The sequence below is a fragment of the Choloepus didactylus genome, chromosome 12 (assembly GCF_015220235.1).
Source record: "Choloepus didactylus isolate mChoDid1 chromosome 12, mChoDid1.pri, whole genome shotgun sequence".
Classification (NCBI taxonomy): Eukaryota; Metazoa; Chordata; class Mammalia; order Pilosa; family Megalonychidae; genus Choloepus; species Choloepus didactylus.
The window spans coordinates 41,349,468-41,372,169 of record NC_051318.1 but is presented as its reverse complement, the minus strand read 5'-3'; the positions used below and the strand labels follow the sequence as shown (position 1 = coordinate 41,372,169).

At 40.1% G+C, this 22,702-nt stretch overlaps 1 protein-coding gene across 2 annotated transcripts in view; it reads left to right on the top strand.

The window, feature by feature from the left end:
• Window positions 1–226: 226 nt before the first annotated feature.
• The window catches only part of CLDN10 (claudin 10), a 126,353-nt gene continuing 103,877 nt past the window's right edge, over window positions 227–22,702 (top strand). The window contains exon 1 of one of the 2 annotated variants that reach the window (XM_037800178.1): window positions 227–610. In XM_037800178.1, the coding sequence (XP_037656106.1) occupies window positions 454–610 (157 nt within the window). In that variant the 5' untranslated portion in view covers window positions 227–453. Of the gene's footprint in view, window positions 668–22,702 lie in introns of both variants that reach the window. The other variant, XM_037800177.1, reaches the window with a different exon arrangement.

Sequence of the window (22,702 nt, the reverse complement as noted above, 5' to 3'; positions counted from 1 at the left end):
GATTCCTTTTATGTAAAACTCAAAGCAGGCAAAATGAAAGCAATTGGCTAAATAAGTCTTAACTGTTACTGTATAATTTGTACTTTGTAATACCTGGTAATTGCATGGTTCATTGAGCTTCAGGCTAACAGAAAATTAAGCATTAACTATGGTGCCAGGTAAAAAAAAAATCTCCAAAATCAAAACCTTTACAATTCATCTACAGAATTTCAGTAAATATCCATGTAGAAAATTAGAGAGATCATCTTAAGCTGTCTCTGAAATACCATTGATAATTCATACTTCATCCTTAATTCCTATGCTTCCTCAGGCCACGCGAGCATGAAATACTGTCACCTACCCACTTTTAACTTGCTGTGACATTTGTCCAAGTGTTATTTGTCTGCTGCATGCCTAGACCACCAAAGCGTTCTCTCTCTGCCTGGACAGTGTCCCTGGAGAAGGCTCAACGACATGTCCAGGGCACAGATCCTGGCTCTGGCTTTTGGCGTCGCTGGGTTCGGAGCTCTCGTCGCCGCCACTGTGTCAAACGAGTGGAAAGTAACCACCCGAGCATCCTCCGTGATAACCGCCACTTGGGTTTACCAGGGTCTGTGGATGAACTGCGCAGGTAACGCGTTGGGTACTTTCCATTGCCGACCGCACTTTACTATCTTCAAAGTAGAAGGTAAATATAATAGCTTTGTTTGGGACAGAAATAAAATGTCATTTTTAACCCCACTAAGGGGAAGTGGCTGTTTCCAGGCGGCTGTTCTGAGTACTTACAGATTTGCCTAGGTTGGATGGAGTATAGGTTGGCTACAAGAATCAAATCATTATTTTATTTGGCAAAGGAAAGTCAGGAATAACTTTACAGATATATTAGAAATACCCAATGGGAATAATAGACCCCAAGGTAAAGAGTGGAAGTGACTGGCCCATTTTAAAAACCAGTTTCAATTTGCCTTGAGTCACAGAAAAGCCTTCCAAAGGGTCATCTACCCTGTGCTGGAAAAGCTCTCATTGATTTGAACACTCTTAGAGATTTCTAGTCAAAGTGATCAGAGCACATGACCCAGAGGACAACAGTGAGTGACAGAAGGAATTCTTGTTTTCTAAAGGGTTTTCCATCTTTTATTCTATCACCAACATTAGTGATAGAATACCAGAGCAAGAGAATTTAAAAAGTAGTTAAGTGAGAAAAAAATGCGTTGAACTTTCCCTTTGGGGTAGCTGGTGTTATTATTTTTTTTAAACATGTGGACAAGATTTCATCATTATGCCGTACTAGGAACTCTATTCCAAGTATATGTATCTTGAAGAGGGAAAATATAAAAAAAGAAATTTTCATACCTCAGGATACCTCTAGGGAAATAATTACTTGCTTTTATGTCATTATAACAATCACCATCTGCAGCTGCTTTCTGTTTACTTTATACTTTAAAAAAAAAATCTACCACAAGTAGTGGGCTTATTAGATTAAAAATTGCCCCTGGTTTTCATAAAATACAGACTTTTCACAATCAAATGGTAAAACTGTACCTTGGCCCTACTAAAGAAAACGAAATAAAATTTTAACTAGGAAGTTACCAAAGCATAATATTTTATGGGATTTTGGGTCAAGTATGCACATCATTAGTCAGCAACGAGTGCCAAAGGATAAAGAGAGAATACTTAGCTAAAGCCTGGAGATTTCTAATGACAATCAACGGAAATATTCAAGCTTGGATACCCCAGTTAGGTCCTGAAATAACATGTACTTTCCTGAGTGTCCACTGAAGAATCATTTCTATGTCTCTCTTTAGTCACAACTTCTCAACATTTTTTGGGGGGTGTTTCAAAACTGTTCCTTCTACTATAGAAGACTTCCCTAGGACAAGGGGCAATTTTTAAAGGATAAACGAGTGTTGTGGAAGCACCACTGTCCCTTGCACACCTCTTGTGGGGCTCTGTCTTTATGGCCTTCCTCAGCCCATTCCCATCTTGGGCAGCAAGCAGAATATACGGCATGTGGGTAAGTCGATTTCTTTGTTCTTTACTGGGCTTGTCTTTAAAAAAAAAAATAGTTTGTCTTATTATCCTTCATTCCACATTCCTTAATGAAACCCAGTTATTATCAAAACCTTGTGTTCAACCTCTCTCCAAAGGAGGCTAAAGGGCCATGGTAGATTTATGTATACTTGCAACAGCTACCACCCCAAAAGCATCTTAGAAAACATAGAGCTAGAAATTTTATTACTAGATTGTGTTGTTGATGGTCCAAATAATCTTCCACCCTTAAATCTTAATCCCCTCAATTCTGCATCTTGCTCTTCAATAGTAAAAATAATATTTTTATATCTTTTGAATACACTGCTTATAAGAGAGACTTTGAAAATCTTGTCCACTGACAATGCTTCCATTAGAATATGTCAAATTATTTTAACATAATCTTTCCACTTTCTTAACCCTAAATCAGAATCTTTATAAAAGACACAATTTACTGCATAAGTCTATTTTCAAAGTCAGAAACACTGATTCATATTTCCAAAGGAAATGGGGACTCACAAATTTTGATTTCCTTATTCACATGGAATCATTGATAACATTGCTTGCTGCTTTTCCTTTATTCCTATTTGAAAGTATAACTCTGAGAGAGCAGGGAAAGCTATGCCAACAGGCTCTCACATATCACAGTAATTCAAAATCAAGAAAAGAACCCAGAAGCCAATGAGGAATGAAAATGGTTCTATCACATTTTAAAATAATAAACTATTTAAGCCTGTATTGTCAATTTGAGACAAATCTTCTTAGACTCAGGCCAGATTAAGCCTTCTCTAAGAAAAAAAAAAACAGAAAACCTTTTTAATCTGCCAGGATTTTTTCTTCCTAGTTATATAACTTCATTGCTAGAATCATACCTTCTTATTGTTAACTCTTTTGGGTGCCACAATATAGCCACAGATTTTTAGGGAATCATTCAGAGTAACAGTATTTATATTCTTCAGAAGATTTGATGTAGCCCAGCATCTTCTGGGGAAAGGAGCATTTACGGTTATTGTGAAAAATACAGGCCACGGACAACTACAGTTCTGTGAAATAAATTTCAAAAAACACCATACAGACACCTGCAATTCAATCCTCATTGCTACCCAAAAGCTTCTTGATTCAATTTCTGCATCAATTCACCACCTTCAGACACAATGTCCACTATAGGCTGTGTCTCCTGTTTGGTTTGGTTTCGTTGTTTTTCTCTGGTGACAAGTTAAAAGGGGTGTTTTAACTATGAAAGCAAAGCATCTCTTTCAAGGAGAGAAGCAGTTAATCCTGATGGGGGAAGGCTGGAACTAGGAAGCACTGGGCGTGGAGTTAAATGGTAATCGCCTTAAGGGCAGGACCTGATCTGTTATGCTTCCCTTGTGTTCCTGGCATTTCATCCCAGGGCTTGGCACACAGTGGGCTCTGGATATATAATTGCATAATGACTGAATGAATAAAATAATGGGTGAAACTTACAGACTGTCTTTGAAGGGGGCAAAATTGTATTCCTAGAGGAAGGTTGGGAGTGTCCTGAACTGAGGAGTGATACAGGAAAAGTATTCAAGCAATGTAAAGGAAGATCACTGGGTTACAATGTAGCAGTCTTGGCTTCAAATTCTGGCTCTTTTATTAACTACCTGTGAAACTTTGACTACAGCAATGAAATTCTCTGTGCCTCATCCATAAATTTCCTCTTCCAGAAATTGAGAGCTGGACTCCAAGATCACTTATATTATCTTTCAACCTAAAATGCAATTCAGGAGCTTCACAACACTTTACCACAGAGCAGTATAAGTTCACCAAAGAATTACAGCTGCAAAAGCCTCCTCTATTGTAACTGCTCATGCTTTAGGCCTTTCTCTTTCTCCCCTTATCTACTATCTTGGCTGGCTTCCTGTGTTCCAGTTTGGAATCTTATGTGCATCTGGGTGGAGATAATGACCTGGGTGGTTTAAACGACCTCAATGATCATATGACCCAAGTAAAGATGCCAGGATTTCAGCAGAATGAAACCAAACACTAGTCTGGGAGCTGGCAATCAAATGATGCTGGTTGTCTATAGGACTGCGAACCTTCTTCTCTCCTCACTTCCCAAGTCCTTCACCTCCCCCCATCCTCACTCTCTTATCAGTGATCTGTAAGAATGAGGGTAAAGGAATGGCATTCACCAAATAAAGGTGTTTTCTTGGGTGTTTATTCATATAGAGGGGACAGCTGCAAATCATCTGAGGTCATAACTTTAGATTTCTTTCTGGTTGAAATATGTGTCTTAGTCCATGATTAACTAGCAGGGGCAAATAAATCTCAAACAATAATAGTAAATAAACACAAACTAATTACACTGTCAATGAAGGAAAATTATTAACAACTTTAATACTTTAAAATATTAATGCTTTTGATAGATTTCAGCACCTTCGATTGGCATTTACCTATAATCTCAGCAGAGGTTTCTATTCTCCAAGATCCTGACTTGTATGCCATAAGCTGCACTACTTTCTGAAACTTAATTTCATTAAATAAGCTTAAGGTTAATTTTAATTTTGGATTTCTTTTCTTGCTGTGTTCCAAATGCATATAAAATTATTAAAAAGCATATAGAAAAATTTCAGTTTTATCTTTGGTAATTCTCACCCCTAAAAGAAGGCTAAGAAATACTCGACGTGTCCTTGTCCCAACAAACAATGGCACAATTTTATATGTGTACTGATGCAGTCAGTGCCCCAAGAATGGTGGATTGTATTTTCACAGCAGAATCTGCACAAGATCAGCCACCGTGATCTTTTCTCTGTGCCAATAAAATTGGAGCACATGATGGTGAAATGGGTTTATGCCTAGTGGTGGTGAAGATGATGCAAGAGCTAGCCAGAGTGACCTCATCTGCCAAAGCAGCCCATGATTGGAATCCTAAGACAATATGCTGCAAAATCTTCTTTCACAGAGGCATTTCAGGACATTTTGTCACCATCACTAGCTCCTCTCTTAAAGGCCAAGACAATATTTATCTTGGTATCCTCGGTACCTAGCACTGTTCCTGGCTCATTATAGGCACTCAGTAAAGATCTGTTGATCAAATAAATGGAAAAAGAAATTGTTCACCAAGTTCACCTCTAATAATTAATATATGCAGAGGGAATCTCCTTTCATGTCACCAAGTACTCTGGCCCAGGGTGAAGGAACTAGGGAAGTGCTTAGGAGTAGAGGAGCCATGTGTATTTTTATGATGATATTCAAGAAGCACCTTTTAAGAAGTAGCAGAATTATATAAAGATTTAGAGCCTTGTTTCTTGAAGAAATGCAGCATCTTAGGCCTCACCCCTGCTACTGAATCAGAATCTGCATTTTAACAAGGTCCCCAGGTGTCTCTTCTGCAGATTAAAAATTGAGAAATCCTGATTTAGAGTTTGGGCCTTGGTGATAGACTCACCATTTACTTACCAAGGGTCATAATCTCGCTGAGCTTCTGTTTCTTTACCTGTTAAATGGTGATTCAATTAGATAACAGGCAAAGTGTCTTATGCAATACCAGTCACAAAGGAAGCTCATCATAAATGGTAGCAATAATTACTATGGATATCTCTTCAACATCCTGATAGCTCACATCTCAACTATAAGGAGGGGATCATCACTTCTGCTCCATCTATTTGCCTCCCAGCTGCTTTTTTTGTTTTGTTTTGTTTTGTTTTGTTTTTGCACTAACTGCTTCCAGGAATCCAAAAACTGTTAGAAGGATGCCTTGATTTCCTTGTTGCCCAACCTATGTCATATTTTTGGTGATGTGAAGGATATTGTGCTTACGGGACTACAGTTGATGCTTAGGATTTTGCAAGACCACTCTGTATTTAGCAGTTGGGTTCTCACTAGAGATGTGAACCAATCCTTACGTCAATCACCTGTTACATCTGCTGGGAGTGGGGAGCAAAGGCCCCCCTTTGGGTTCCATTGGGGAAGACAGGGAGCTGCCAAACCTAAAGACAGTGTTTGCATGCTGGGCAGCCCAAAAGAACAAGTGTGTTCTCCAGTTAGTATTCTTAGCCCTGATGGCTGGGAAAAATTTGGTGACAGGCATTTTAATATATTGGTTTGAGTTACAGTTCTGCATAGCTCAAGTTAACCTCTCAGAGGCTCAATCTTCTCAACTGTTAATGGGAAAAAAGTACTCATCTCATAGGGTTGTTGTGAGAGTTAAATGAAATAATATTGTAAAGCACATGCTGGCACACAATGAGCAGCTATATGATACTAATTTAGCTGTCAGGTTGATAATGAAGACTTTGATCATGTGAAATGAGGTTGCTCATTCAAATGATCTTTAAGCTGCATGCATACTGCCCTTTACCTTTTACAAAATATTTTCATATGCAATATCATATTTATCCAAAGATAGGTACTCTATAGGCCCCCTTTTATACACAAAGCAACTGAGACTCACAGGGAACATTTTATAATTTTGTATGGTCTTCTACTGCTCTTTTTGGGGAAGGGATCAGCATTTTCTACCAGCCCTACCCAAAACCTCTATTTACCCAGCTCTGCCACTAATTTTTTGTGACCTTGGAAAGTTACTTAAGGTTACTCTGTTTCCCTTTCTTATCCATAGGATAATAATGAGGAGGAGGACAAGGACGATGATATCTAGTTACTTACTTAGAGTAAAACAATCTTATTATGTGAAATAGACTAGCATGGATACTGGATCTCTTGGTGCATTTATAAGTAGGTCAGCAAGGCAAGAGTTCTGCTGTTGTACCTCTTCTTTAGGACCTCACATGCTCATCTGATTGTCAGGGTTTGTTTTCACCCAGTAAATAGTTCATGCAGAAAAGTTCAGTTTTATTTTTCATAGGGTCCATTGCTTCTCTCTCTGCTCATTGCCCATCTGACCATACATATAGCAAGTTGGCTCTGTTGTATCTCCCCTGCATGGAATCCATCACCCACTCATAGCATACTCAGTCTCATCCTAAAGGAGACTTACACAAGGGATAGATTCTGAGCAAACAGTAGGCTGGGTTTAGTAATTGTAAAACCTTCTGACACTGTGCACTTTTAGGTAATTTCAGAGCATTTCAGAAAGCTTAGCTCTTAAATGAACTTGGGATAATTGAGCTGATTTTCAGAGCCAGCTGACCTACAGCTAAGCTTTTGACAGATTTTTGTATACTGCATTCCAGGAAGAATTGATTACCAAAGGTTGATGATTTGGCGAATTGCTATGATGCTATAATACAGCTTCAAAAGGAACTCCATAAATAGGTAATTCATTTGCTCATTAATGAGTTCCTTTATAAAACCATTCATTAAATTCTTGGCACAAAACTAGGTTCTAGGGATTCAACAAGAAATAGGACATAGGTCTACTCTCAGAAGATGTGCTGCTTAGGAGGAGACAATCATTTAGCAGACAATTAGCCCACAATGATAAGTGCTATCTGAGGGTTAAGTTCAAGAAGTGAGCAGACTTCCCAGAAGAGCTAGTGCTTGAACTGTCTTGAAAGATGGGTGGAAGTTGACTCAGGAGAAAGTGAGGGCATTTCAGGCCAAGGGACTCATCCAGTTCTATCAGTTATTAACAGCATGACTTTGGGCAAAATGCTTAACATTTGAGCTGCCACATCTGTAAAATGGAAATAATATTATCCACCTCAGAGGGTGGTGGTGAAAATTGAATGAGTTAATTTGTGTACAGCAGTTAGAGCAATGCCTGCATGTACAAGCAAAGCCCTGAATGCAGGAGGTAGCCAAGTGCATTCAGGGGTCAGTACACAGTTCAGGAAGGCTGAAACACAAGCCACCTACAGGGGACATTAAAAATGAAGCTGCACCAATTATAAAATGGGCAAAAGATATGAAAAGACAGTTCTCTGAAGAGGAAGTACAAATGGCCAAGAAACACATGAAAAAATGTTCAGCTTCACTAGCTATTAGAGAGATGCAAATTAAGATCACAATGAGATACCATCTCACACCGATTAGAATGGCTGCCATTAAACAAACAGGAAACTACAGATGCTGGAGGGGATGTGGAGAAATTGGAACTCTTATTCATTGTTGGTGGGACTGTATAATGGTTCAGCCACTCTGGAAGTCAGTCTGGCAGTTCCTTAGAAAACTAGATATAGAGTTACCATTCGATCCAGTGATTGCACTTCTCAGTATATACCCGAAAGATCGGAAAGCAGTGACACAAACAGATATCTGCATGCCAATGTTCATAGCAGCATTATTCACAATTGCCAAGAGATGGAAACAACCGAACTGTCCTTCAACAGATGAGTGGATAAATAAAATGTGGTATATACACACGATGGAATACTACGCGGCAGTAAGAAGGAACGATCTCGTGAAACATATGACAACATGGATGAACCTTGAAGACATAATGCTGAGCGAAATAAGCCAGGCACAAAAAGAGAAATATTATATGCTACCACTAATGTGAACTTTGAAAAATGTAAAACAAATGGTTTATAATGTAGAATGTAGGGGAACTAGCAAAAGAGAGCAATTAAGGAAGGGGGAATAATAATCCAAGAAGAACAGATAAACTATTTAATGTTCTGGGGATGCCCAGGAATGACTATGGTCTGTTAATTTCTGATGGATATAGTAGGAACAAGTTCACAGAAATGTTGCTATATTAGGTAACTTTCTTAGGGTAAAGTAGGAACATGTTGGAAGTTAAGCAGTTATCTTAGGTTAGTTGTCTTTTTCTTACTCCCTTGTTATGGTCTCTTTGAAATGTTCTTTTATTGTATTTTTTTTTTTTTATTTTTTTTTCATACAGTTGATTTAAAAAAGAAAAAAAAGTTTAAAAAAAAAAAAAAAAAAACAAGGAAAAATATGTAGTGCCCCCTTGAGGAGCCTGTGGAGAATGGAGGGGTATTCGCCTACCCCACCTCCATGGTTGCTAACATGACCACAGACATAGGGGACTGGTGGTTGGATGGGTTGAGCCCTCTGCCATAGGTTTTACCCTTGGGAAGACAGTGGCTGCAAAGGAGAGGCTAGGCCTCCCTATAATTGTGCCTAAGAGCCTCCTCCCGAATGCCTTTTTGTTGCTCAGATGTGGCCCTCTCTCTCTAGCTAAGCCAACTTGAAAGGTGAAATCACTGCCCTCCCCGCTACGTGAGATCAGACACCCAGGGGAGTGAATCTCCCTGGCAACTTGGAATATGACTCCCGGGGAGGAATGTAGACCTGGCATCGTGGGACGGAGAACATCTTCTTGACCAAAAGGGGGATGTGAAAGGAAATGAAATAAGCTTGAGTGGCAGAGAGATTCCAAAAGGAGCCGAGAGGTCACTCTGATGGGCACTCTTACGCACAATTTAGACAACCCTTTTTAAGTTCTAAAGAATTGGGGTAGCTGGTGGTGGATACCTGAAACTATCAAACGACAACCCAGAACCCATGAATCTCGAAGACAATTGTATAATAATGTAGCTTATGAGGGGTGACAATGGGATTGGGAAAGCCATAAGGACCACACTCCCCTTTGTCTAGTTTATGGATGGATGAGTAGAAAAATAGGGGAAGGAAATAAACAAACAAACAGACAAAGGTACCCAGTGTTCTTTTTTACTTCAATTGCTCTTTTTCACTTTAATTGTTATTCTTGTTATTTTTGTGTGTGTGCTAATGAAGGTGTCAGGGATTGATTTAGGTGATGAATGTACAACTATGTAATGGTACTGTGAACAATCGAATGTACGATTTGTTTTGTATGACTGTGTGGTATGTGAATATATCTCAATAAAATGAAGATAAAAAAAAAATGAAGCTGCAGATGTAGGTAAAGGGGAATGCGGAAAGGGACCTTGCAGTTCTTTGAAGGGATTCAGACTTGTCTTGAAGGAGCTCAAAAGCTACTGAAACAATTCAAGCAGAGAATACCTGATAGGATTTGCATTCTAGAGAGATCCCTCTAGCAGCAGTGTGGGCATACTGGAAAGGGATGATTGCAACACTTCATGTTAGAACCTGAACCAAGAGGGCAGCAGTGGGAACAGGCAGGAAGATATTCAGAGGTAGAAATTTTAAGACCTGGTGACTTGGTGGCTCAAGTGGGCTGAGAAAGGTCAGGGGTGTCTCTGAGGATTCCTGCCTGGAGACTTGGTGGGCGGTGGGATAGAGAAACTGGTCGCAGAACAATTACCAATATATGTTTAGTAAAGAATTTCCCAGTACATATGAAAATTTCAAGCATATTCTTAACATAATGTTTGGCTTGAAAAATTAATTATACAGAGTATGAGAGGACAGCTTGACTGAATTTAATTTTTCTAAACTGTACTTTTAATAGAAACCAACAGTAAAATACAGCAACTACAAAAATCAATGTTATATTAGGTGCCATTAATAGCATAAGAATAGCAAAGTTGTGTGGGGGGGGCAGGGTGGGTAATAGCCCTATCTAATATTCTGTGGTCAAATCGCATGATTCTGGTCCTGAGTGCCATATTTTAAAACAGACATGGACATAAACCACAAGCATCAAATCTAGAGGAGGGTGACTGGGAGGGTGAGATATCTCAAAATAACTTCACAGGGCAATTGTTTCACCTAGAAAGAAAGGAAAAGTATATGGTGGAGGAGAGGGTAGAAGACAAGTAGGACCATTGGGTAGAGGTTGCTAGAGAGTCAGATTTAAGATCACTATAAAGAAGAAATTTCTATCAGAGTTGCCCAACAGTGGAACAGGCTCCCTCACAACATACTGGCTAGAAGTGTCCAGAGAAGGCTGACAATTGCCTGCTAAAAAGGTTGTAGAACTAATTCCTGAGTTGGCCGGGAAGCCCAAGAGATCTGAGACTCTGTGAACGTGTAAAGAGAAAGAGATATATTAAAAATCTATATTATATAAATGTATATTATAGAAGCCTAATAGTAGTAATATTATAAATATTAAAAAGCCATAATAAAATATAAAATCTATATTATTTTATATAATAGATTATATGAATAATTTATTACTATTGCATATCGATTAATGTATTTCTAGATAACTGCTGGGTTCTGTGCTGGGGACTTGGGGACACATCAACAAAAAGACCTTGTCCCTGCCCTAGAGATGTTTACAACCTAAGGGATCGTCAGTAAGAGTAATAAATGCTATAATATAACACACATAATATATGTTAATATACGATAGTATGAATACGTTAACAAATATGCAAATATATAAGCATCTATAATTGATATTTTAAAGGGTCCTAAATCAACCCAAGGGGTTTGCCACCCAATTCTAAATGCCAGCCACAGAGCTGAGTGATGGGACAAGAGAGGAGGGGATATAAGAGGACAGGTCCTGACTTTAACTAAATTTCTTTTGGATTAATATTTTTGTTTTTTATGTACTAAATACAATTTTTGTATAAAGATCAGACAAGTGCTTACATTGGGAGACTGATTTTCTCCAGAACATTCAATGTGGACTTTTAGTGAGGTGGACAGAGGGAAATGGAAGATTCCTTCCTCCCTACCTTACAGCAGCCAGATGTTCTCATTCATTTCCACTGGCAAGCCTTGAGCCAGTCACACCTGGGGATTTCAGCTTGCTCTGTAAGACTCATATGAATGCCTGCGCTAAGCTGACCCCTGCTGTAGGGCAAGATCCTTCCCTGACACTGCCTTGGCTCCATGCTCTTCTCGCTTTGCTTCAGGTATCCACTTCCTGGAAATCAGCTGATGCCCACTTTCCTGTTTAGACCTGGACCTCAGACCTCTCCCTTTGCCCTATTGGCTAAAGTCTGGGTTCCCAGCAGATCTGTCTTATGACCATCTTATTCCCTAATTCTACCCTGCCTGATCACTCTGTCCTTACTAATGCCTGCTCTGAATTCTGAGCTCCGGACTCGACTGATCTGCCTGTTCTGTAACCACTTTCCTCTGCCCCCGCTTTTTCTCCCTCACCAGGATTTGCTATTCTTCCACCCCATTCATCAGGAAGGACTTATGGAGCATGCCTCCAAGCTGTGAGAATTTGGAAGGAAATGAGAAGGGGGTAGGAGCAAAGCAGGAATCACATCCACTGCCAAGCTGGCAAATGGGAAGGTAAACAGTCAGTCATGCCTTTGGTAAGAGATGGAGAGATGAAAAGGAGCCAGCAGACACTGTTATAGATGGTCTGGAATCCATTTACTTCACCTGAACAAATATTCATGTTATCCTAGTGACTGTCCCAGATTCAGGTCGGAGTGACCAGTGACAGCACTGAGAGAAGAGAGCACTCTCCCCAGGAATCTTCCCTTTCCAGCTGCAGCTCCAAAGCTGTCATTTTGGGGAACCCTGCAGGTTGTTGGGGGGTGCAGTAATGTAGCCTTTCCTTTGCCATGCTGTTTCTGCCTCTGCTTCCTGTGCCACTGGGGACCCTGCTGGGAGTCGTGTGGAGTGGTCTGCCTTTACCCAGGGTAGAGGGCCAGCCATCCAGCCTTTGCTCCATTCCATGTAGAATTGTAAAATAAATTCACACTAGAGGACTTGCAACACATGCACAAGTACACATATGCACAATGGCATCCATGCACACCATGCAGGTTCTACAGCTAAGTACACACACAAACTTATATCAGGCATGCCCCTCTACACATCACTCACACACACACACTCACCATACAGTCACCACACACACAGACACACACCAACATACAAGACCCACATTCACTATGCAGGCTCTACACACACTCACTGTGCAGGCACCACACTCATATCACACACACACAGACTCACATTCACCACGCAGACTACACAACACATAGATGCTTACCATACAGTCACCACATACATATCTCACACATCTACATGCAGACATAGGCACACATAGGCCCACATTCACCAGGCAGGCACCACATATGCATAAACCCATATACAGCTGCTATGCCAGCTCCACACCTAACTACACACACACACAAACACACATGCACATGCATGCACGGCACTCATGATGCAGACACCTCATACACATCACACACAGTAACTACATCAGAGGGAAAGGCAGACACATAGAAATGTGGCCCCTTTGGACAGCTAAAATTTGTTGCCCATCAGTCCCTAGCAAGAAGTAATTCATATTGGAGCAGGGGTCAGCAGAGAAAATTTATTGCCTCATCCTCAAATACCATTCATAGACCTAGAAATGACCTTCCATCATATCATCACATTTATGGATCATACTAGGACATATTTTAAATCACTTTACCTCTTTCCAGGGCTTCCAGCTTCCTGACTATTCCGTTGGGTGAAACCTGGTGTCTGGCACATTGTAAACACTCCATAATGATAGGTTTCCTCCCTGCCTTCCAGAGCACAGACATTGAAACCAGGCTTCCTGCTTAAATTCCGGTGTACTGCTTACTAGTTGTGTGTCCCTGGCCTAGTCACTTAGCCTCTCAGTGTTTCAGATTCTTTTGTATAAAATGAGGATAACAATAGTATCTCCCTCATGAGAAAGAGCAAACGAGTTAATATGTGAGTTTGCTATCATTTTGCTGTTTCTTCCAACGCACGATTCCAGCATTTGGAGACGGCTTTGAATCTTGAAATCTAACTCCTCCTGACTGTCATGTTTGTATCAGCTAATCTCCATGTGTAGTATCACCTGAAAACTTCTGCATATTCCAAGTGGTCTCTTGTCGGGATTAGGACATCTCCAACCCCCACCTCTGCTCCTAGGAGAGCACTATTTTTCTCCTCCTGGTCCTTCTCAGACTGTTGATTCCAGTGCTTCCTATAATGAGCCTCCCTTCATTCCAATGCCATCTGTGGGCTTTGTATCCTCCTCACAGCCTCCTCCTGACTTTCCTGCTTCTTTGGGAACCATCACTGACCAGGTCACACATGCCAGAAACCTGCATGTCTACTGCTTCTTCAAACCCCACTCCGAGTCGGTTGCCAAACCCCACAGAGTCTGCCTGCTCGCCCTTCCCGTCTGCCCCGCAGCAGGGTTTGCCTTGTCTCTACTCAGGCTATTGCCGTCCCCTGCCAAACCAGATTCAGATCAAATATTAAAAACGTTCTTTTGCTCTTCTGCTTGATCTAATCAAGGCTATACAATACTGCCAGATAAAACTTCCCAAGGCAGAGCTTCCTTCAGTTTATTTCTGGGCTTTATAAAATAAAACATAAAACCACTGCACTTAAAGAGCATTTACTCCATACCAGGCACAGCTTTATATAGAATCTCATTTAATCCCCAGAGTAACCTTTTGATTCAGATACTATAATCCTGCGGATTTTATAGGTGAGGCAACTAGTGCTTATAGAGGTTATGTAACTTGCTCGCTTTCGTGGCTAAAGCAGTGGCCGTGGAAGGATTCAAAGACCACACTGTATGACTCCTGAGTGCAAACACTCTATTGCCTATCCATCAAAGACTCCTCGTGGCCTACCAAACTAAGAGCCGATTCCAGGCATGAAGGATGCATCAAATCAGTCCTGACTTTCCTTTCCACTCTTCCCCACCTCAATCACACTGGACTTTGTGCTTAGCTTTTCCCAACCCTAGCCTCTGCTCACGGTGCTCCCAGTGACCTAAATGGTTTTCCTTGTCCTCTCCCAACTCTTTCTTCCTTCAAACGCCACTTCAAATGTCACCTTCCAGGCACAGCCTTTTTTGATAGTCTAACCGGATAGGTTCTTTCCCCTCACTGATCCCCCATGACACTTGGCACCTTCCCTACTGTGATTTTGTTACTCCGGCTTGCATTACGCTTAGTTACGTAGTTGTCCTTCCCACCACTAAATTACAGACTACATGAGGGCAGGGATTTAAAACTGTCTTTCTATCCCTTGCCTAGAACAGTGCTCTGTGTAACATACATGCTCTACAAGTGTTTGTTGAATTAGTGAGAAACCGTTTGTTGACATGAATGAACAGGATCAGGGACAGGACCGTGAAGCACAGAGACTTTCCCCAGGTTCACCTTCCTTGGACCGTCACTGAATCATCTGCACATGCATCTGTTGGGACAGTTACTGGGCACACGTTTCTCCTTCTTGTCCAGAAGCACATCATGATAGATGTTGCATTCTAGCAGAGTTTTCACCAAGAGAGAAAATGAGTCCCATATGGTATTTCTTACTCTTAGGAAGTCATGCTGACTCTCAGAACCTCTCTCCTATTGGCAGAAAACCCATCTCTTTCATAATCTATTTAGAATCTATCTAGATTTCACTCCCAAGCTTACCAATGGCAATTTCTAAATGAACTCTTTTGAAATTTGGGACATTTCCTTGACCCCCAGGCTTCTCCTAGTTCTTGTTTTCCTTCATTCTGAGACCACAACTGGTCCTTTCATTCAGATGTTAATATTACGATAAATCTCATGCACCACTCATAATGTTCCCTGTGAGCAGTAGAAAACAGCCCTGTATTTGAAAGATGCAGCTAAGAAATTAGAATGTGATTGAAAAAAAAAAAAAATTCTGATTGTTCTAATTTTTCAAACAGACTCACTCTTTGAGGACTTTCTAGCCTCAGAGTGATTCTGGGCTGAGCCCCTCTCTGGGTTTTAATGACTTTGAGATATGGATGTGGTTGTTGGTCTTGCCCATAAATCATCCAGCCATGCGTGACCACTGTCAGCACAAAACAGAACTCTCCGGGTCCTCATCTGCTGGTTCAGAAGAGTGGCGGGGCTGCGTGGACATTTCTATGAGGGCTCAGGTTTCTGAATGTTATAAGCAACTAGGTAAAAACTGCAAGGTAAACAGAAAGTGCCATTCACTGAAAGCAGACTAAATTATGAGCCATAACCTTCTCCAGATAGCCTGGTACCATTTGGGTTATCTATATTACAAAACATGTCTGAAGATGATTGGTTTGGAAATAGTTGTTCTTTCATGTGTTTTACTTTATTTTAACTCAAATGGTTGGGATGAGAAGTAGAAATCGTTTTCTACCAACAAGTTATTTTCTTCCTGAATTATTTTTCCTGTCAGAATTTTCTCTTAGTTACCCTATTCCTTAACTTCTTACATAATTGCAATTCCTTTTTATTATTAGCATAAATTTACAAGTCTTTTCTTCCTACTTTTTTTTATAAACTTTGATTCTTCCCTTAATCAGCACGTGATGTTTTTTACTTTTTAATCTCTCCTATATATGCCATACTTTTTTGCCCTATGGATAAAATTTACATTATATACTACACCAGCCTATGGAGACAAATGCAATCACCTTTACATTTATGCCACAACTCAAATGGGATCCAGGCAGAAACTCTCAAGTTTTCCAGGGGGCCCCTCCTTCAATGTCTCTGAGTCTCCCTAGAAGTGCTTATAATTGTCTTGATCACCTACCTGTAGGAGAGAATCCAGACTCTTCTCAACCATGATAACTCTAGTTCTCCACAACTTCACCCTCAAACACTTCAAGTAAAAACTGTATGTTTTCTATGCAAACATAGCTTCTAGAAAAGACCCCCCAGTCACATCCTTTCCAACAACATTGCTGTGCACAGGCTGTTACTGTGTAGAATTCCAGTCCCACCACTGCTCCTTCAAGGTCTCATTCCCGCACGCTGACTTGAGCCCTGCACCCACTCTTTCTCCTTCACTCCTTTCCTCACTGTGTTAGCTGAAGATACATGTTTCCCAAGTGCCCAAGAGTGGTAGCAGTTTCAACTCATGAGTGGACAACTATTTCCAAAGGAAAATACATGTCCACGTGCCCCATTGGGTCATGACCCTGCACTCCTCTCCAACAATTTAAACAAGGCTTGATGTTAAGTCCAGATCAGTGATACAGGCTCCCCTCACCTCTCTCCCAGCTTTGATGGGGTTCATTGTAGTGTGGAAGGAAAGTGTTGTCCTTTCTACACTCTGGCCTCAGCAAATTATCTTTGAAATTCAATGAGGATGGTAGTAGTGAGGGTAGTGTGTGAGTATGGAAGGAATAAACGTAGTTGTGTGTATGTGTGCACGTGCATGTGTATGGGTCTTGTGTGTATGGGGAGGAGGTGTTAGGGTCCTAGTTCCTTTCATAAAACTTGACATATTAAAATTCATGAATTTGAATAAACATTGAAGGTGGAGATGCTGTCCAACTCTATAGGCAGCTTACGATTTATAAATGCAAAAGGGTATTTTGGGGGAAGGGCGGGGCCTAATTCCATTATCTCCCCTTCACAACAAAGTCTGAATCTCAAGCCTGCAAAGTCCAGCCAAAATATGTCCTTTTACAGAAACCCCTGGCTAATTGATTATTTCTGCCAATCAGATTTCCCCCTTCTCTCTACAGTTTGCCCTGCCCTGCATAAACCCTGGGCCACAGAGAGAGATGACTACCCCTGTTTATGGAAGCTAAGGTAATTCCCAGGTTCATCCCACCACTTTTTAAATCCTTTTGGTGGTTCTCCAGAACCTTGTGCCCCATTTTGATTCCCTGGGAGTAGAGCACAGTCACAGCCTCAAGCAGCCAGTAGCTCCATCATTAGAAGCCACCTCCCTTCTCCCTCCAGGGACTATTTGCGAAAACAAAGCCAAGGGCCTTCAAGGCCTCTGGCCCCCCCTTGGTTCTCATCCCTTCCAAAAAGCTACTCATTGATGGCTACCCCCCTGTTTCCTAGGGAATGCCTCTCCCCAGCTCTCATAACCCTATGCAACTGCTTTATGACACTTATTACTCTCCATCCTGTATTATGCTTTCAGACATTAGGGTGTTTGTGTATATTTAACAACCAGTTTTCCAAAAAGTATGTGTGTGTGTGCATGTGTGTGTCAGTATGTGTGTATATACCTATATATCTATGTACATACATATATGTGTATATGTGTGTATACTTGCAAATATGCATGTATACATATGCATATAGGTTTTACTTTACTATTTACATACATAAATTTTACCACTTAATGAATATGTATCACACAATTTAAAAACAATGATAAAATATACAATATTATTTTTCATAAATTTCTTGTAGACAATGGATTATTCTCACAGAATGCTTTTGTTGATTTTTGCTGAACTTTTGTATCCATGGCCAACTAATGGTTATAACTGATGAATGTGTGTAGTCCTGACATGATTGGTGGATGACATTTAACAAGTCACATGAAAATAAAACAATGAAGAAGCATGTTGGAACATCACTCATTAGTCAATAGCATAAGCAACTTTTTTGCAAATCAGATAATAGTTTTGATCCTGGAGGAATATTTCTTCAATTTTTTGTGCTAGTCACAACATAGTACAGGCATAACACACTTTTAAGTTCAATCTGTATTTCTAATATATTCTCCACCACTTTCTCAAGTCTAGACGATCAAAAAACAAACCAAATTTTGATTTGTAGCCTACGCCAATTTCTGTGATTTCAAGTTACCAATGATGTCACTGAACGTGGAGTCAGGAAGACTTGCACAGTAGCACACCTCTCTACAGATACAATAGATATCAAAACCTCAGAAGCATAGAGAATAATTTAGAAAGTGATGAGCTTTGAGTACTTACTATGTTTTTAAATATAATTTATTTAATTGTAAGCTTATGGACTTTATTTTTAATAATGGCTATGTTTAAAAACTGATATGTAAGACCCCTGAAAATTCAGCAGTTGCTCACATGAGCTGGTATGAGCCAGGGCAAGCCCCTTTTGGCACACTACTGGATATGGATGATCATGCCATATATCCCCTTCTAGACTATAGGTCCAGAAGGCAGGTTCCAACCTCTAATTGCTTGGTTTCCCTTATAGCATTTTACACATATCAGACATGATATGGGAGTGATCAAGAGAGAAAATGCTTACTCCTCTGAATCCACTTTATAGTGGACTATGCCTATGGCACCAACCTCACATTCCTTTGTTTCTCATTCTTACCTCGACATTTGTTTCATTTCTCCTCTTATATGTAAGCTTCTGATGACATAGAACTCAACATTACTCCTGGTCTTCAACTCCTGGGAGTAAGGGAGTATAATTAGGACACCCCCACCTCATCCTTGACTTTTTCTATGATGGACAGTCTACCTTCCTCAAGTCACTTAGCTTTGCTTTCTGTAATTCCTCCCTATCCAGAGACCCAGCTTGTTCTATTTTTCGTATTTGTGGTGAGTCAGTTCCTTTCCCTTCTTATTTTTCCTCAGAATTCTCTCTTAGAATTGAGATCATGGATAAGCTGGTACCTTATCCTTATCTTTATAACCCCAACAAGTATCAGAGTGCCAGTCAAACAAAAGATGTTCAATATGATGGATGGATGGATGGACGGATGGATGGATGGACGGATGGATGAAGTACCTTAGAGGGAAGACAGGGATCAATAGAGTCACTTATGTGGCAAGTAAGTTCTCTTTCTTTCATCTTTAGCATTAGAAGCAGCATTTCTTTTAATCAGTACAGGAGGAACATTCATTTGTTCATTTTACAACATAGCCTGCTATGTGCTAATCATCGTTACAGGCACTGAAGACACAACAACAGCAACAAAAACAAAAGATAAAGTCCTTGCCCTCATGGAATTTAAGTTCCAGCCTTTTTAGTAATACTCCAGCATGGTACTTCTGTTGCTTTCTGTATTTTGTCTCATTGGATCTTGAAGAACTGTAGTCTGACAAATAAGAAGCCAAGACAGTGGTGTGGCTGGATTAAATAGAAATTTTCTGAATATATTTCAGAGCTATATGAACTTTTGGTCCCACTTGTCAATTAATTTTTTGCTACAGATAATTATTTTGTAATGCTACATAAGCTCACAGCAATGCTCAAAGATAAATAGCACACCTGATATAGTACACTGTGGATTATTTCCTACAGGCATTAGGGAAAAAATAAGTTTTTAAGATTATCTTCCTGAAGCCCACTGGCTAGTGGCACAGGACTCAGACCATCCGACTCACAATTATCCTATCCGGTGAAACTATGTGATTTTGTTAGCCTTTTCCTACACAGAATGTTCAACATTATAGAGGTATAAGGAAACTGTCCATGGTTTATTTCTTTATGAAGTTTTTGACTGGATTAAAATGCCAATTTAAAATATAAATTGTACTTGACCTGTCCAAAGGCAAATTTTTTTATAAAACAAAATAAACTATATTCTAAGATCCTAGAGACCAGGAATAGTGACTTATATTTCTATCTAAATTACACAGTACTTACTAGCACTGTGCATGGTCAAAATAAGGGCTCCATAAGTTCATTTGCTGGATGAATGAATTTATTTATTCATGAATAAATTTTTAATTCATGAATGAACTTATTTATTCACTCATTACTTTTCTTCCTCTCCTTGCATTCTATCTGCCATTTTCTTTATTCTTTGGATTCAGTAATACTTCTCATATCATTTTCAGTAAGAGAGTTGAATAAATGCATATTGGCCTGAATTGAAAAGAGAAATGAAAACAGACAGAAAGCCTTCAGCAAATTGGACCAAAAATCTCACAGCGAGTTGCAAATTAATCCAGTAAAATGTTCTGGATGTTTTGGATGAGGGAATTCTATCCCAGACAGGTCACACTCTCTTACTAACCTTGGGTCTGGCTGAAGGAAGATTCTTCTAATCCAAAACATCCTGCAATTTAAATTTAATTACAAAACAACATGTTTTGCAAGTTAAGTTAGATTTCAAGATGACTTAGCAGAAAGTCTTTGGTTTGATAGTGAAAACAGATGCCACCTGGCAAAATAAAAATGACTGTGTCAGACAAGAGACTGGTACAAACAAGCTGGAAGAGGATTTTATTTAGCATGATGGTGGAGGCAATAAAATTGTGTGACATTTGAGGTTAAACATTAATTTCACAACCTGTAAATCTAAAACTACATTTGCTATTTGTACATCAAGTAGATCTTCTAGCTATCTTTGCTCCTTTACCTTATTTCCCCAAATCCAACTTATCTCTAGGTGCTGCCAATTCTTCTTTCTTACCTCTTATATCTATCTGTTCCTTGTCCCCAGACATCTCCGAGCCCATCTCCCACCTCAACTCTGCTACCTCCCTCCATTTTGTTCTAAAGACCTCCAAGGAGCACCAGTAAAGCATCTGTTCAAGAGCCTCTGAATATTCTTTCATCTGTTCATTCAGTAAATGAATATCCATTAATCATCTTCTATGTGTAAAGCACTTTGGTCTGTGGGGCAGATCAGGGAAAAACAAGTTTTTGTTTCTGTTCTTCGAGGAAGATGTAAGTTTGAAAGCCAACAGGCTGGCCTGAGCACATCCTTTTCATGGCAAATGCACAGTAGAACAAGCCCAATCACACCACGGTCGTTTAGTAAATCTCTTCTTGTAGTATGTCTGCTGATATTCCAGGCATGGAACAGGAGGAAGATATAGATGACATACATACATGTAAGTAGAGGCTCTAGGAGGCCTGAAATAGAATAGGTTTCAAACCAAACTCATCATATTACCCCACAAAACCACGTCCTTGCTTCGTCATGGCCCCACAGACTTTTCTCTGTCTTCCAGGAGCATTTTACTGTAACCACCTTGTATCCACCCCTATTGTTGTCATTTACTCTTTTGCCTGCTTTGTGAGGAAGCAGACTGTTGTAAAACTGGAATCTGATGACAGATCTGATTCCTAATTGCCACATCTCTGGAGATTAGTCCAGTTTCCAACATAAGTAGATGCTCAAAAAATATTTGTTAAATCCTTATATTTCACAGGCTTACAAAAGCTGCTTCAGATGAAACAACTATCTTCTACATTGCATGGTTAGTTTGTATACAAATAGATCCTGTTTCTTTATAAAGTCAAATATGTAGAAGCTCAAGAAGAACCAAAGCAAAATATGTCCTCGCATTCTGTGCTCTATTTCTGACAACAGAGAAGAGTCTGTTTTTTCCGGGATATGGTGAACCACACACTGATAGGGAGATTGCCTGTTGCCACCACTGTTCATTTTACTCTCTAGTTTCCTACCCTAGCATAAAATACTCTGGCTAGAAATGACCTCAGTTCCTCTCAGTTTTAAGATAAAATTTTCTGGCCTTCAGCTTCCCTGGAGATGTCACTAACTTGGTATTTGAATAATTTTCAAACAAGGATCCCTTCCAAATGGATGGCAGCCTGGATTTGTAGTTATGGTCTCTGACCCTTTTCCAGGGTGTACTCCCCATGGGTAGCTAGAACTCTCAAAGCTGACCCAGCTATGGAAGTAGGTACATCTGCAGAGATCTCTCTTATCTCATAAGGGTCCAGTGAAAATGTGTTGGCATATGAGTTAGTTATTAGCAGAAAATTGCAACATAATGAACAACCATTGACCCCAGTGGCCAACAACAGTAAACCTTCATCTATCTCACATCTGTGAGGTTTAGCCAATCCAGGCTGGATTCAGCTGGGTGGTTTACCTAATCTCAGTTGGATTCACTCAAGTGTCTGGGGATTTGCTGGGGTTTGGCTGATCTCAGATGGGGTTGGCTAGGGTGACTTGGCTCTGCTCTATCCGTCCATCTCCTGGGACCAATAGGCTGGCCTGAGCACATCCTTTTCATGGCAAATGCACAGTAGAACAAGCCCAATCATACCACGGTTGTTTTGTAAACCTCTTCCTGTATCATGTCTGCTGATATTCCATTAGCCAAAGCAAGTCACATCACTGAACCCAGAGTTAAGAAGTAGAATAATATACTCCTCCTTTGGCTGGGAGGAACTACAAAGTCAGGTGGCAAAGGGCTTGCTTACAAAGTGGAGTGAAGAATTGACGTCAACAGTGCAAAATGTTGGAAGAGCAACATTTATGCAGT